Genomic DNA, 14975 nt, shown 5'->3' on the forward strand with positions numbered 1-14975 from the left:
TTTACATTTTCCCCAGTACAGAAATAATTTCCAAAGTTAAGATTTCTTATCATAAATAAAATTAGTAAAATAATTTACATTTTAGATGTTTATAGTAAATATAAATGGCTTATATTTCTAAACACAAGGAGTAAGTGTCCAGTATTTGTTTGTAAAATTTAAGAGACAGGCCTTTTACATATGGCTTCATTAACATCTCACTGAGTTTGCCCTCAGTCATATCCATCAACCCAAATAAGACCTCTACATAAAAGATGCATCAAAATGATTTCAATGAAGTGCAGTATACTCCACTAGAGAGAACATGTTTTAATTAACAGTTCTAATACCAGTTACAGTGTACAATACTTTTACCAATCTACTGTGTTGTAATTATACAAGATAGGACAAAGAGACCAAATCATACAGCCCTCATCACAGTACAGACCCCAGTAAAGTTTTACTCAAGAACAGCTGGAAAATTTGGCTTACAATATGCAATTCAACATGTTTATTCAAAAGTGGGCAATATATTCCAACAAGAAGTCAGACTTCCGACAGCACAAAACGGCAGTCCAATTTAAGTACCATTTTGAAATTAAGAACACATTAAGGAGTTAGATACCCTTTGAAACAAACTGGTCTGCAAGCAAGGTATTTCCTTATCAATGCTTTCACAGGTTTGATAGACATCATCTCCTTTGGTGGAAAGTCTAACATTACAAAGAATAGACATTATTGGAAAGCTTCAAATTGTAGTTTAAGAGGATAGGACATCCATATTTAGAACATTGACAGTCCAATTCCTCCATTTCAATAGAATACTATGAAAACTCCCCCATCAGACTGAGCTATTATTCAGCCTCAAGTACATGCATTCTAACAACAATCCCAGCATCAAATCACTTCAGGTAGTAAGGATGTTCAGCTGCAAGATCATACACAAAGCTTTCAAACCAGCTGGGAAGTTACAAAAGACAGGAGCTCAACATACACAGTGTAATATGGGAGGACACACAGACTTGAAGTGTCCTCTAGCTTCTGGGCTCTTTAAGAACTCCCAACCACAACATAAACATATACTCCTGAATTTAAAAAAAAAGAAGGGGAGTGTTCTTCTAGAATACAGAAATTCAAAATCAAAACATTTACTTATACTGACTTTGCCAACACAGCTCTTTGTAGATACAGCAAGCAGCAAAACAACAACATGAAAAAGAGTCTTGTTATGATAGCTGAATGCTTGAACAAAGTTAACACAAAAGCATTTCTAGAAAAGCATCTGAAAGCATCATGACAGTGACAGCTGAAGCTGACTTGGATTAGAGTGTCTAAGTACTAGAATGTGACCACAAACTGTAAACACAGTTCACCAAGTCGAAGAAAGTGTAATGGAGCTAACACAGAAGGAAGCTAGGGCAGATCTCATTTCAACTTCTTAGAAATACTTTCTAAAACTAATTCTTGCAGAACGAAAAAATATGTGAAATAAGCACACAGTCAATTAGAAGTTAAGACAGATGAACAGAGTTATCAACAATTCTACAAACAGAATATGAAAATAATGAAGGAAAAATTAGAAGCTTGTGCAAGAACTTCGGAAATACACCAATGCTCAGGGAATTATTTAGACAACAGGGGAATGAAAAGAAATTTAAAAAGTGGGAGAAATAACTTATAGTTTGCTTACCAAGACTGCAATTTAGTAGAATTGCAAAATCAGCTAATGCAACTTGGGAATGACTCCAAGCTAGGACATTATGTTTCCTCAAGAGAACTTTGGCACAACTACAGTAAGAATATCGTGGTTTCTTCTGTGAACTAAATTAACTGAAAGACAAATTGGCAGATCTGTAGAAGAGAGCAACTGAGAGAAATTACTAATTAAACTTCAAAATTAATAAAAAAAGCCCTCTTAACTACACAGATGGAATATGTAAAACTGTTTCATTACATTTAGGAAAAAAACTCTTTTAAAATTTTACATATTAAGAGATGTTTAATAATCCAGAGAAACTGGATTAGAAAAGAAGCAGCTTCCTAAAAATGAAGTGCAACATTAAAAAAAAAAGCACTGAAAACTGGTTACTCGGACTAGGTAAACAGATCAGACCTCTGGCAGCAGCAATGTTAGAGGAGAGATATAAAGGTGCATTTCCTCATGTATGTATTTGTACTAGCAGATACCTGATGTAAATCCACATACACTGTAAGAGGAAGCCTGGGAGAGGAAAAGTACCTTAAATTCAGGTGTGAAGCACAGTGCTGACATGACAGATACATCCAAAATACAAATAGTCTTTGACTGAAAGCATATTACAGGATAGAACATTGTTATGCAGCAAATTATGCAGCAAAAAGTGTAGTGCATTGTTTTAAACATTCCAAGTGTGGTGACAGCCTCTGAATGCTACAGAACAGCTGCTCCCAGCAGTAAATTATGGCTCTGAACTGAAAAAAGCTATTGAATGTGCATCAGCTCCTGTAAACCAGTGCATTCTGAAAGAAGAAACATTCTGTATCTTGTAAATTTACTCTTTTTTTTTCCAGGATAAGTCTTCATATTCCTAGGCTATACTGATTTGGTGAAATGTAGAAGGATAGATTTTAAAAGAAAATGATTTGTTCTTATTCAGAAAAAAAAAAAAAAAAAGAAGAATCAAGTCTCAACATGCAATAAGAGAAAGCATTATACGGCATTATCTAAAAGTATCACTATGAAGTTTAGCTAAGCTATATCCCAATTGCACTTATATTTCTAGCAAAAAATAATTCAAATAAGTGTGTTAAAGATGAGAGTTCAACAATACACAGAACTACGTAGCTGCACTATTTTCAGTTATTTTCTCCAAAGCACAGAGAATTAAATCAAAACAATATTCTGTAGTTGTTCATGTGAAATACATAAACAAATGAAAACTACAACTAAAGCATCAGATGAATATTCAGTATGAAAACAAGAACTTTTTTCAACAAAACTCAAATGAATCTTATGCACTTTTTCAGAATTCTGTTTCAAGTCAACATTTGCAATGAGTTTAAAAGAAAAAAGACAATAAGACAAACAATAGTCTAATAAGGAATGATTCCCTTTAGAATTTCCACAGTATTTATCTATATGAACATTTTAAAATCGAGGTGGTTTAAATAAAAGAAATACCTTTGCTGACTTCTAGCCATTATAGAACAACTCTCCTTATCTGTTAAGCAATTAACATATAATCCTTAAGCTTTATCCCTGGTAGCATTTATTCTACCATCATATGCCCACGATGTTACATGTTCTGTACTTTATGCTCACTGTGTTTTATGTTGTGTTCTTTATGCATTCATTACATAAAAGAAATGCCATATGTTTTCAATGAGTTTTAAGAACAAATCACATTTCAAGTAAAACTAAACTGGTCACATCTATCGTGCTCACTTAAATTTAGTTTTTTATTACTTGTACAAATAGTTTGAAATTCTGCAATCAAGAAAAAAAAAATCAGACATCTTAAAACAGTTACATTCTGTCATTGTTACCTAGTTCCCTCATTCACATCCTTCCCAGCACTGAGTGAAAAATGCTAAAAAGATTATAATTTCTTGTACAGGTGCATTATTTAATCTTCATTGTAAGTACAAATTTGCAACACAGTAGTAACACTGCAGGTATAGAAATAATGTTTCCTATCAGGCATATGAAAAGATTTAACACTCTACCACAGTTGATGCTGGTGTATTTATATAGAAGGCTTCTCACAGATCAGTTCAGTCTACAGGAGGTAGATGTTTGTCTATGAATTGTTTTACATCCATCATTTCCTGTTTAAAGATAAAAGTATGTATTAGTTGAAGTCCTCTACTACTACATAATCAGCTACACTAAATCATGCTTTAACATTTGAGTTATAATGAGCAGCTGGGCTGGAAATATTGAGCAATCAGTTACTTAATTACCACTCTGCACACAAGTTCAGGCTGATAACTTCACGGTGCTGATATGCACTCAGCAGAGGCTAAAATACCAGAAAAAAAGCAAAGACTACTTTTTCTCTCCCTCTGAAGCTGAACAGGCAAGCTACATATTATGTGATCTTGATGGCACCAGGCTGACCATGTGGCTACAGCCATAGCTTCCTGTATACTTTAAACTTTTACAAGTTAGCAACAGCATGAAAAGCCAGCAACTCCTCCTCCTAATCATTCAGTTTCATTTTCAGCATGCTTCCTTCCTTAAGAAATACAGCAAACAAGACTGAGAAACTAATCCATGGTAATCTTTTTTTTTAATTAAGTCACTGTTGTAAGAAAGAACACATTACTAATATATTTGTGTAACAGCTCAGCAATATTACAGGCCAAATGCAATACTACTCTGTAAATGTTACAAAGAGGTTGTTCGAAGTTACAGTTCCCACAAGATGCAACAATCTAAATAACAGTGTTACTGCTGCTGACAAATGGCAAGTCTGTTCTTTGCCTCCTTTTGGAGTTCTTGCTCCCATCACTTTGTGTGAGTTCTGGTGCTCCAGCTCCCTACAGCTGCAAACACTGAAGGCTGCAGTTTTTGCCATTTTAGCAAATTCAAATGATTCAAGGAAGTTTCTGATCTGCCCCAGAGCCGGTACAAGGAGGAAGTGAGGGCCACAAGGTCAGGAGCAGAGGGAGTTCACCCCTTTCTAGCAGCAGGAAGTTATTACATCAGCTCAGCTGGTTCTGAGCCAGAACCATAAATACAGGTTCTGTGGCTGCCTTTTCCATAGTGTCAGACTACCCTCCCTACTCCTTCCATGTCTCCCTCCACAGAACTACCAGGATTTTTCTCTCCAAAACACCATCTTGGATTTATGCCATGAGAATTTGTCTTTTAATTCTAATTACTTTTTTTTTAACTAAGCAAATAATAAAAATTTGGGAAAAAAGAGCACTTTATAGACCAAGTCACCTATTCCCCAAAATACAATCTTGCGCGGAAGTTCTCACGTGTCATATAAACTTCTGCTTTGGATGCTTTTTAGCCCATTATTCAGTAACTCACCAAAATAAGTAGCATAAAGCATTTATAAAAAAAAAAAACAAAACCAAAAACAAACAAAAAAACCCACCAAAACAAACTGAACAAACAAAAACTAACCCCCCCAAAAAAGCCTATAAATAGTAGTTTTGAAGGAAAAAGAATTACTATAACCAGCTAAAACAGGGTGTATTTACAAAATTACCTCAAGAGATGAACTATGCATCATGCCAGAGTAAGTCTTGAAGGTTACATTGGCTGGATTAATCATAGTCTTCAGCTTCTCAACAGTGAGAGACCCAAACATTACAGGAACCAGGGGGTCACAGTCCCCGTGGCACTGAAGAACAGCAATATCCTTGTTGACACCACTGATAGGGCCCTGGGAGGAGTGGAATTAGACAGAAGAGAAGAAAGAGACACTAAGTGGAGATAAGGCTAACACCTTTGAAATAAAACAACCCTTTATTGGTTGTTTTATTTCAAAAATAAATTGAAATTTATTTTCAATTATAAAATTGAATATATTCTACTCTGTGGCATGACAAGCAAATTGAATTTTGAGGGGAAATAGTACAATGTATAGTCTGCAAGCAGCTCTTTATGACGTAATCTGTACCTGACAACACATTAAGCTCAAAGACCTACAAATAAAATTTTGGCATAAAGTTTTGTAACAGAAAGTCATAATTTCTGGCCAAGTAAAAAACCTGAAACTTTGCTCAAACACCCAGTCCCTAATAAGATAGTGCCTTGCAGATGGAACAAATGGCAGACAGAAAATTAACCTTCAAGGAAAATTTGTTATATTCTTTAAATTTTCTAGTAGTGTCATTTTAAGCAAAAGTAGCTACTAAGTGTTTCTTCATTTTTCTTACTTAACAAAATCTAAAATTTCAAGGCCCTGTTTTAAAAACTTCCAAATTATCAAACAACAGTCATCATCTGGTAATAATGACGACCACTAATTCTTGCACAAGATTCAATCTTCAGATATACTCATTCCACAAGTGCAAATCATCTCAGGAAAGAAACTAATACCTGAGGAAAAGAAGCCCGGAGAGGAAGCCAACAGCTGAGGGCTATGACACCTGCTAATTTCTGATGTGTTGTAAGAGCTGTATACAATGATAAAGCACCTCCCTAAAATAAAGAGATATAAGTATTATTAGAATAATAACAGTAAAGTTATTTTTAATGTTTGCTTCAAGGTATCTTTCTCCTTTAAAAGTCTTTTCCTATTGCAATCTTTAAAGCCAACAACTAAAACCAGTATTTATGTACAATGGTTTTTTTGCCTTTTCTCCTCCCTTCCAAGTCCATGTGGTCAATTCAGAAGTAAGCCAGCAAATTTACTGTAACTAACATCTGTCAAAAAAACTCCAAAACCAAAGACTATTACTCACAACATTTTATCACTGTAATAATTTTATCACAACAGCATTATCACTACTTTAACATTTAATTCATTTTCATGCAGACTGGGGGACTTGATGTATGGACCAATTAATCAACTAACCTACCTACCATAGATGCCTTACAAGCTTAAAGAAAGGATTTCCCAAATAAATCCAGACCACCAAATATCTACCATATTCAATTAAAAATACAACCAAAATTTTCAAGCAAAACTATGTAGGTTATGTGCATAAAGATTTTAAACAGACTATTTATTGTAGCACCTTTTTTACACATGTATGTTCATTTTCCAGTGAACAGTAATTATTTGCATAAAATCAAAAAACTCCATTTGTTAAAGCAAAGGAAAATTGGCACCTTAAAATTTTAGAGGTACCTAACATCAGCTGATTTCAATTTAAGTGTCTGGGTTTCTGAAGTTAATAAAGCTAGGTTACCTCCCTAGAAAAAAGACAATGGTTCTTTCCAACCATACTTTACCTGAGAAAAGCCTCCCAGAATAATTCTATTAGAAGGAATTCCATTTTTTACTTCTTGATCTATCAGTGCTTTAACTGCAACAAAAATAAAGGCCAGTCATTAAAATCCACTCCATTCTCTAGAAAGTCCAGAAGAGGCAAAGTGCCTTCTTCCCGGCATCAAGAGAAAGCTAGTGAAAGGAAAATCTAGGCTGCTATGCATTAAAAGTACCAGAAGAGCTAGAGCACAGTCAGAAATGTCAGTGCCACTGTATCATTTCCACAGTGAACAACATGCAAACAGGTCTTGCAAAAGCACCAGTGCTGGGAAGATGGTATCCTTTTCCAAGTAAAAGCAACACAACTAGATGCTAATAGTGCTCTGGCCAGCTGCACTACCCAAAAACTCTTTAAAAAAAACCTACACTTGTTCCCATATTTCAGAGTATAAAGTGTTTATATTGGTGAATTACTTAGTAATAAAGTTAAAAAAAAAACAAACAATAAACAATTAATCTAGCTAAACTTTGGTCAGTGATAATACCACACACACATATTCTTTTCTCTAAAAAAATATTTGCTTTAGAAAACCTGTTTCAGACTGAGAGTTAATTTTCAAGAATACCTGGAAGTACTTTTAAGACATAAAAAATACTCCTAAGTATACCATTCTCTGCCGCCTGCTTGATTCCAGCTTCATCTTCCTGTGAATCTGGAGAAAGTCCAATGATATCAAACCTTACAAAAACATCAACAAGAGCATTACTCATTAGAGCATCCATTCCACTTCCTTAATATGCAAATAATGAAATCTGGATGTTTTCCAGACAAAAATGTTAGCTGTCATATTGTTTAGTACCAACTACCCACAAATCACAAGAAACAGTGCCCAAATCTGTGAATGTGGCTTAAAAGACTAGATCTAGTCAACAAGGCTTTTTTGAGTTTTGACATCTTCTGTAACTTACTGCAGATTAAGCAGCACAGTTTTGATATTTGCTCAAAAAATATTAGCAGAAATTTTGCTGGACACAGAAATTAAAATATGGTTTGAAGAAATACAAGAAAAACAAACATAAGTTACTTGGGGGTGGGGAGTGTGGGGTGGGGGTGGAAAGCCCAAAATCCAGTAAAACTGAAGACTGGTTTAAGATCATTGAAATATACCATATTATTCTGGTTCTCTGTTCAGAATGGATGTTCTTAAGAACAGTTTCTACATGTCCTACTGACCCACCAAATATTATTCACTAGTAACAATAAAATTTCCATTCCAAGTCTCTACTTCTACTGACTAGGAATTCAGACACAATGCATACTACAGACCATACCTGTAGAATAAAATGGGGTTTTGTTCTAAGACATACAAATTAGTCCTAAGGAATAATCACTACCACAGATACAAAACGATAATTAGAGTGTGCTCATTACATCCCTTTTAATTCTGTTCTTTTATAAGAACAGAACTAAAGTAAAAATGTTTTATACTTGCATGTGATTAAAACCAGATATTCAGGTTGTTCATGATTTTAAATTAAAAACAATGAGTTCATAGCCCCAGATATAATTTGATTAAAACCATCTGCATTTGAACAAATACTTACCATGATGGCATAGACATGTTCATGTTCAAAGAAACAGGCATAACTGGCCTAGAAATGAGAATGAACACTCCTGACATAAGATATATACTGAAATTCAATAATGCAGATGCAGTAACATCATGAAATTGCAAGTCCTCTAACTCTGTCTTACTTTTAAGCAGTAATTAACATTAGCTGTTTTGCAGCATCTGTTGAAGAAACTCTCTTGAAACCTGCCAGCCCAAACACATTTAATATTCAGGGTTGAATTACCACTCTCTGTGGAGATCAAGCAAGACATTAATGGGCTGCTTTAAATGCACATGTGTGCGAGTGCATATATCTCATATACATATTTTTAATATACACATATTATTTACTTATTTGTAATTAGGAATTCTTTATCACAGTTCCATTCACAAATTCAGTGGATTAGGAATTCTTTATCACAGTTCCATTCACAAGTTCAGTGGATTAAGGCACCTTATACAGGAGCATAATCAGGAAGCAGCCAAAAGCAGCACATGGTGGAGCCTGGCCATGCATGCTTCTGTCAACAGCTGAATCTGTTAGGCAGTGCCTGCCCTCACTGCTGGACTCCTTCCCAGCCCTGTGCTGCTGTGTGCCATCTCTTCAGCCACAGCAAGACAGCTTCAGTGGATCATGCCATGGATCAAACCTGGCTTTAGTTTTAATCTATAGGAACTGAGCAGCATAAGTTCTGTGGGGAAGGACTGAAAGAAGACAAAGGGCAAGCAAAGAAAACAGCAGATATTGCTAAGCTCCTTTTGAATGGTTCAGCAAAGCTGGGACACGTGGTTAAGTAAATAAATAAATAAACCACAGCTCAGTAATACACCAAAACATTGCTTCCTTCTCTCCCTATCATCTCTGCTCCATGTCTGCCAAGACCACTGGAGCAAGAGACAATCTGAATTTCGTGTTAAATCAAGATTATACTTTATTAGCTTTTCTACCACCAAGTCAACAGTAGATAGATCTTACTGCCTTATTTACTGGTGCCTGACCATGCTTAGAGGTATTTCACTTCTCAAATTGCACACAAAGACAGCTCAAATTGCATTATTTGCTGAAAATATCACTATCCTGTCACTCTTTAAGTTTCTTGGTAACCTACAGCAAGTTTCAATCTACTATAGACACACCCAAGTTTAAGTACAGCTGGCTAATGTAAATTATCTGTAATGGTAAGTAAAACACAAACAAAAAAAAAATTATTCCTTGATAAAACTGTTTTTGACAAAAGATTGTTGGGGGAAAAAAGAAACCAACAAACAACTCAATCTACTGGGAAAAAAGTCAAAATAATACAACTTTGTACCAAAAACTTTACAAATATGTTTTCAGTCTAAGTACCAGAACCAAAGTACAAATAAAAATGCAGTTTTACCCCAAAGTAAATTACACAGAATTTCCTGAAAACAAAAAACATTTAATAGCATCAATACTATTTTAGAATGGGCTTTTATATAAGAACCCAAAATGCAGGGATAGCCAGATACCATCTCACTTCTGAGGTGTGTCTCTGACATCTGCACAAGTGTCTTAACAGATGATGTTTCTACAGAAAAAGGTAAAACAAGAAAGTTACAAACTCACGCGTGTGGGCAAATGTATTTCACATGGGGACTTTTGATACCAGCAAGTGCTTCTGACCATCCGTGCCTGTTAACAAAAACATATTCAGCCGCTTTTATGTTTTGGCTTAGCTCTTATTTCTGAGCTGGTGCATCAGCACAGACCAAGTACGAAACATGCTGAATTAGATCAATATAAACACACTTTTAGAAAATATTTACATCAACCACAGTATACTATGAGCGTAGTACTAAACTTAGAAGGTTTGTTCAGCCCTTGAATGCTTGTGGCATATATATAGTCAGGAAGACTTGATTTAATTTGGCTGCCATAGTTTGGTGCAGCTACAAAAATGTCACTTTGGCTCCAGGCAAAGCCCACTCTGTATCTGTCTGGCTTTATTAATTTGTGTGCCACAACAGATGCACACAGGTATCCTGCTTCCAGGCAGCACAGAGGCTGCTTTGCTGCTCCTGCAGAGTTAAGACAGCTTCTCTGACAGCCAACTTGGCATTCTGTGAACCACATTTCTTGACATGGGACAGTAGCAAACTGACACCTAAGCTAACTCCACATGGATCCAACCCCATCAATCAGCCCTATTAACTCCAGCTCAGCTTGAACGCTCTTGGATTCAGGCAGTCCTGAACAACACCCCAGATTGCAGTAGCTTTTTAATCTCAAGCAGATACTGTATATGAATGTCCATAACAAAACAAAATCTGCACAGCAGGTTAGTTAATGAGCTTCCTCCAAACCAGAATACTGGAGAGCATAAGGTCAAGACTCACTCCAGGCCTCATCTAGACAGGAATTGACCTTGACCCAAATCTGAACCCATGCACAACCACTGCACATGTCTGCACTTGGCTTTCCAAAACACTCAATAGCACCTAAATTTCCTGATTTTTCTCATAATTTAGAATTCCTAACTCCATTCCACTAAATTAGATACTGGGAATTGGTTCTAAGCAGGGAACACCTTTAACAAATTTGTCAGTGATACAGTTGAACTAATCAGACCAACAGCAGACCAGCCATAAAGGCATGATTGGTTTAGTTTTAATACCATCCTGAAAAGCTAATTAATGTATGCTGCCTGAAGTTGAAGGCATTTCCAACACACTGGCATCACAGACATTTGCAGCACTGACTGTAGTATCTCAGCCTACTTCTGATCAGTACTTTTAGATATATTATTAACAAATTGCAGGAAATATCATTTGCACAATATTTGCAGTATCACAGAGGTGATACTCTTGAATAAGAGTCTAAAGGAGAAATATCACTGAGAAAAAATAGTTATATAAGAATTTAGGGATATTTTTAGCCAATTATGAAGCCTAAGTTGACAAATTTGAAAAGCAACATTGTGTACATACTAATGCAGACTCCTTAGAACAAAAATATGGCACCTTTTGTTCAGATTTTGACATGTACCAATCTTTAAGTGCCATTTATACAGGAGCTAAGACAGAAAAAGCATGTAACCTCTGTTAAACACTTTCCAGAGTAAGAAAAATGCAGCTGGTAAATGGAAGTCGTCAATTTAGAAATTCATGTGAAGTGGAACAGGTCAGTTTAAACTGGGGAAGCTATAAAATTGTTAATAGGTTTGCTTCAGACAATTTTTTGGGTCACTCCTACAGCTGTTACTTAAAAAAACCCACAAACAACAGTATGTCAAAGGCAGTCTATCTAATCTAATCTGCAGCAGACTAGAAGAAGAAATACACCTAAATCCCTGTATTTCCACAGAGGGTCATGTCTTGTCAAATGCAGACAAGGCATGTCAATTCCAGTATGCTCACTGCATTTGCAAGATTGAAGCTGTGCATTAGCTCTGACACTGAAATGGAAATGCCACCTTGTCCAGGGAATACAATTTAAATTAAAGAGAAAGTCTCTATTTTTTACTCCCTGCCAAAACAAAGACCAAGCCAATTTGCAAGGACTCAAATTCCAAAAGCTCAAAAGATTCTGCAATCACTTGCTGGACATTTGGTGCCAAGATGCAGGCAGTACTGCTGCCTCAGCTGCATCCTACCAGCAGAAAGAGGGGTAATGCAAACAAGGTGTTGTGTCAGCACAACAAATCAGAGCAAAAACCTCCACTTGTAGAATACTGCCAAGTGCATGGACTTGACTCTTTTCTAACTTACTAAATGCCCAGGTTATGCAAGTTTTAATTCTGACAGCTAATTTTAGTTAGTAAAAAAAAGTTTGGAGTTTAGTTTGGAAAAAATAACATAGCAAGTTTCAACCTAGAGACAAAATTCAAGTTCCAGGTAACAAAAAAAAAAGTTCATAAAAAATATTATGTAATTTTGGCCACAAGGGAGCACAACAGACACAGCATTCATGCTACTTATTCTCAGTATCTAAGTGCCAATTCCTTTAAAGTCTTCCACTAAAAAGGCTTCAACACTCTCTTAACTTGTTAATTCAATGTCTTTAATGAATGCATGCTTATTTCTGGGCACACTCAAGCTTCAAAAGGAAACATTACACCAGAGCTAGAATGCCTCCCAGAAATTCCCTACTCTTTCCATTTCTACTCAAACATGGAAATAACAGGAACAAGGCAACAGGGCATTACACATTTTATTTGGGGGGTGTTTTTTTGGAGTCTGAAAACCATATTTCAGAGACAAAAATCTGTACATGTTAGGTGACTACTTTGGAGTTTACTTATATGGATCAAAGAGGTCTGGATTTTAGTGTAAGTATGACATATTGATGAGGAAACCACAGACTAACAGCAGCTATTGGCAAACCAACAATCCACAAGTCTGGAATAAAAAAAGAACTCTAAATTTAGAAAAACACAGGAATAACCAGAAACCCAGTCTCAGGAAAGCAAATGATCAGAAAATCACAGATTTCTTTTTCTACAAAGTTTGTCTCAGGAACAAAAGAGAGATCACATTCCGACCAAATTAGGTAAGTGAGTAAAGTGTTCAAAGACTTGGTGGAAAATTTTAATTAAATAGTTGTCACCATCATTGCAGGACATGTGAAGTTTTATCTGCTGTTGGCCGCTGCATTCAGTAAAGGGCAAAATAAGAAGCTTAAGTAAATTTTAACTGCTCACGTGTTTAAAATATGCAGGTAATATTTGAAAGTATAATGGCTACTGAGTATGCAATAGATCAGAATACACACCCGGTATCTCCTAATCCGTGAAGAAAAATGACCTAAGGGAAATAAAACAGCAACAACAACAACAACAAAAAAAAAAAAAAAAAAAAAAAAAAGGCAGAGGTTTAGGATCACTGAACAACCAACCACATGCACCTCGCCCACGAGCCCCAGGCGCCCACCCAAGGTCAGGCACAGTTCGGAGCGCGGTTCCACTTTCTCCCAAGAAAACTCCGCTTCGCTCACTTCCCCTCCCCGGCCCCGCCGCCATCAGCGGCCGCTCCCCGCGGGCACCGCTGACCTTCCAGGTGCCGAGCCCGGCCCGCCTCTGGAAGGGAAGGAACAGAGAGACCCGCCCGGGCCGGGCCGCCCGCCCGCCATCCCCCTGCGCCGGCGGCGCGGCCGCGCCTCGCCCCCCGCCCGCCCGCCCGCAGCCGCCGCGCCAACAAAGCGGGGCGCGGCGCTGCCGGCCCGCGAACCCGCCCCACTCACGGCGGCCGTCGCCTTCCTGGCGGCCGGGACGATGGCAGGCAGAGGAGCCGACATGTTGTTGCCGCACATGCACCGGGCTGCGGGGCGGCCGGCGGGACACGGGCCAGCGGCGGGGAGGCGGCGAGGGAGGGCGGCGGGCGCCGGGTGGGAGGGGCGCGGGCGGGCGGGCGCCTTGTGCTGAGCTATAAGGCCCGGGGGGAAGAAGGAAATTACGGTCTTCTTAAATAGGTGAAATATAAAAGGCTAAGTCACGGGATGGCAGGAAAAGCAGCGCAAATATAGCAAACGGCCCGGCTACACGGGGCTCATCTGCACTCATCGGGCCAGATGCCTTCACCGCCGAATTAAATCTCTCGGCTTACAGCTCCCAAGTCACTGATTCTTACTCGTCTTGAAATGTGTTAGGCTATTCAGACACTCTGGTTGAAGTTACTGGATCATTCCAGTCCATTCCAAATACTTAGACCAACTCTGAATATGCATGGCAAACACATTTCTATCAAAACGGAATACTTTGTTCTTTGTCTTCTGTTCCATACATCTTTGTCAGATATTTACTCCCAGAAAATCAATATGCTCATTGTGTTTGCCCGGTGGTAAGTGGCTGCCATGGATGCTTGTTTGGCAGCTCCAGCAGCAGCTGAACGCACACTATGCTTCTTTCACATCCTTCCCACTGCTGTGTTCCATACCAAACGGGGACAATTTTTCAAAAGCTTTTGCTCGTCAACATCACCAGCATTGGCTGCATAAAATTTACTGGAGAAGCCTTTCTGCCAGCTGTGTAACATTGAATGCACATGCTCTCTTGCCAAGATTGTTAGGCTGCTTTGATACATAGTATTGATGCCAGAGCATCCCCGTTATTGCTAAAATTTGATTATTTTCACATTCACAGGTAAATTTTTGTGGTTTGATTTGTCCCTAATTTAGCGTGTGCTCCTGCCTCACGTACTGTACCCAATTCAAGTGTGTTAAGTAAATACAGTTTATGCATTAAAAATTCTTCAAAGATTAGGAGCTGCACATGATGTCAGGTGCTTATTAAGTATGCCAAACCTGACTCTCACTCTAGATCATCTTTTTGGGACATGAACAAAATTTTGCTTCCCCTCTCTACTCTGCTATTTACCATGTAAATGTCACTTCCATAAGGTGAGCTGCTGCTGAACCTCCAGCCCAAGAAGAAATAGTCTGCTAATAAACAGAACAAGATTTCAATATTTCAGTCAGCAGAGCTGGAGTGATCTTACTTGAATTCCCTGTAGCTGCTAGCATGGCCCCAGGGGCGCTGGGGAAAAGGAA

At 37.7% G+C, this 14975-nt stretch overlaps 1 protein-coding gene across 1 annotated transcript; it reads right to left on the reverse strand.

Annotated features, from left to right (window-relative positions):
• Positions 1-294: 294 nt before the first annotated feature.
• On the reverse strand, positions 295-13794 carry LYPLA1 (lysophospholipase 1). Its single transcript, XM_038160483.1, has 9 exons — positions 13671-13794; positions 13203-13234; positions 10059-10124; positions 8460-8507; positions 7523-7593; positions 6878-6951; positions 6020-6121; positions 5184-5360; positions 295-3786 (listed from the first exon to the last, which is right to left on the reverse strand). The coding sequence occupies exons 1-9, from the start codon at positions 13737-13739 to the stop codon at positions 3733-3735; spliced, it is 693 nt and encodes a 230-aa protein (XP_038016411.1). The 5' UTR covers positions 13740-13794; the 3' UTR covers positions 295-3732.
• Positions 13795-14975: the final 1181 nt, after the last annotated feature.

This window comes from Motacilla alba, chromosome 2 (assembly GCF_015832195.1).
Source record: "Motacilla alba alba isolate MOTALB_02 chromosome 2, Motacilla_alba_V1.0_pri, whole genome shotgun sequence".
Classification (NCBI taxonomy): domain Eukaryota; kingdom Metazoa; phylum Chordata; class Aves; order Passeriformes; family Motacillidae; genus Motacilla; species Motacilla alba.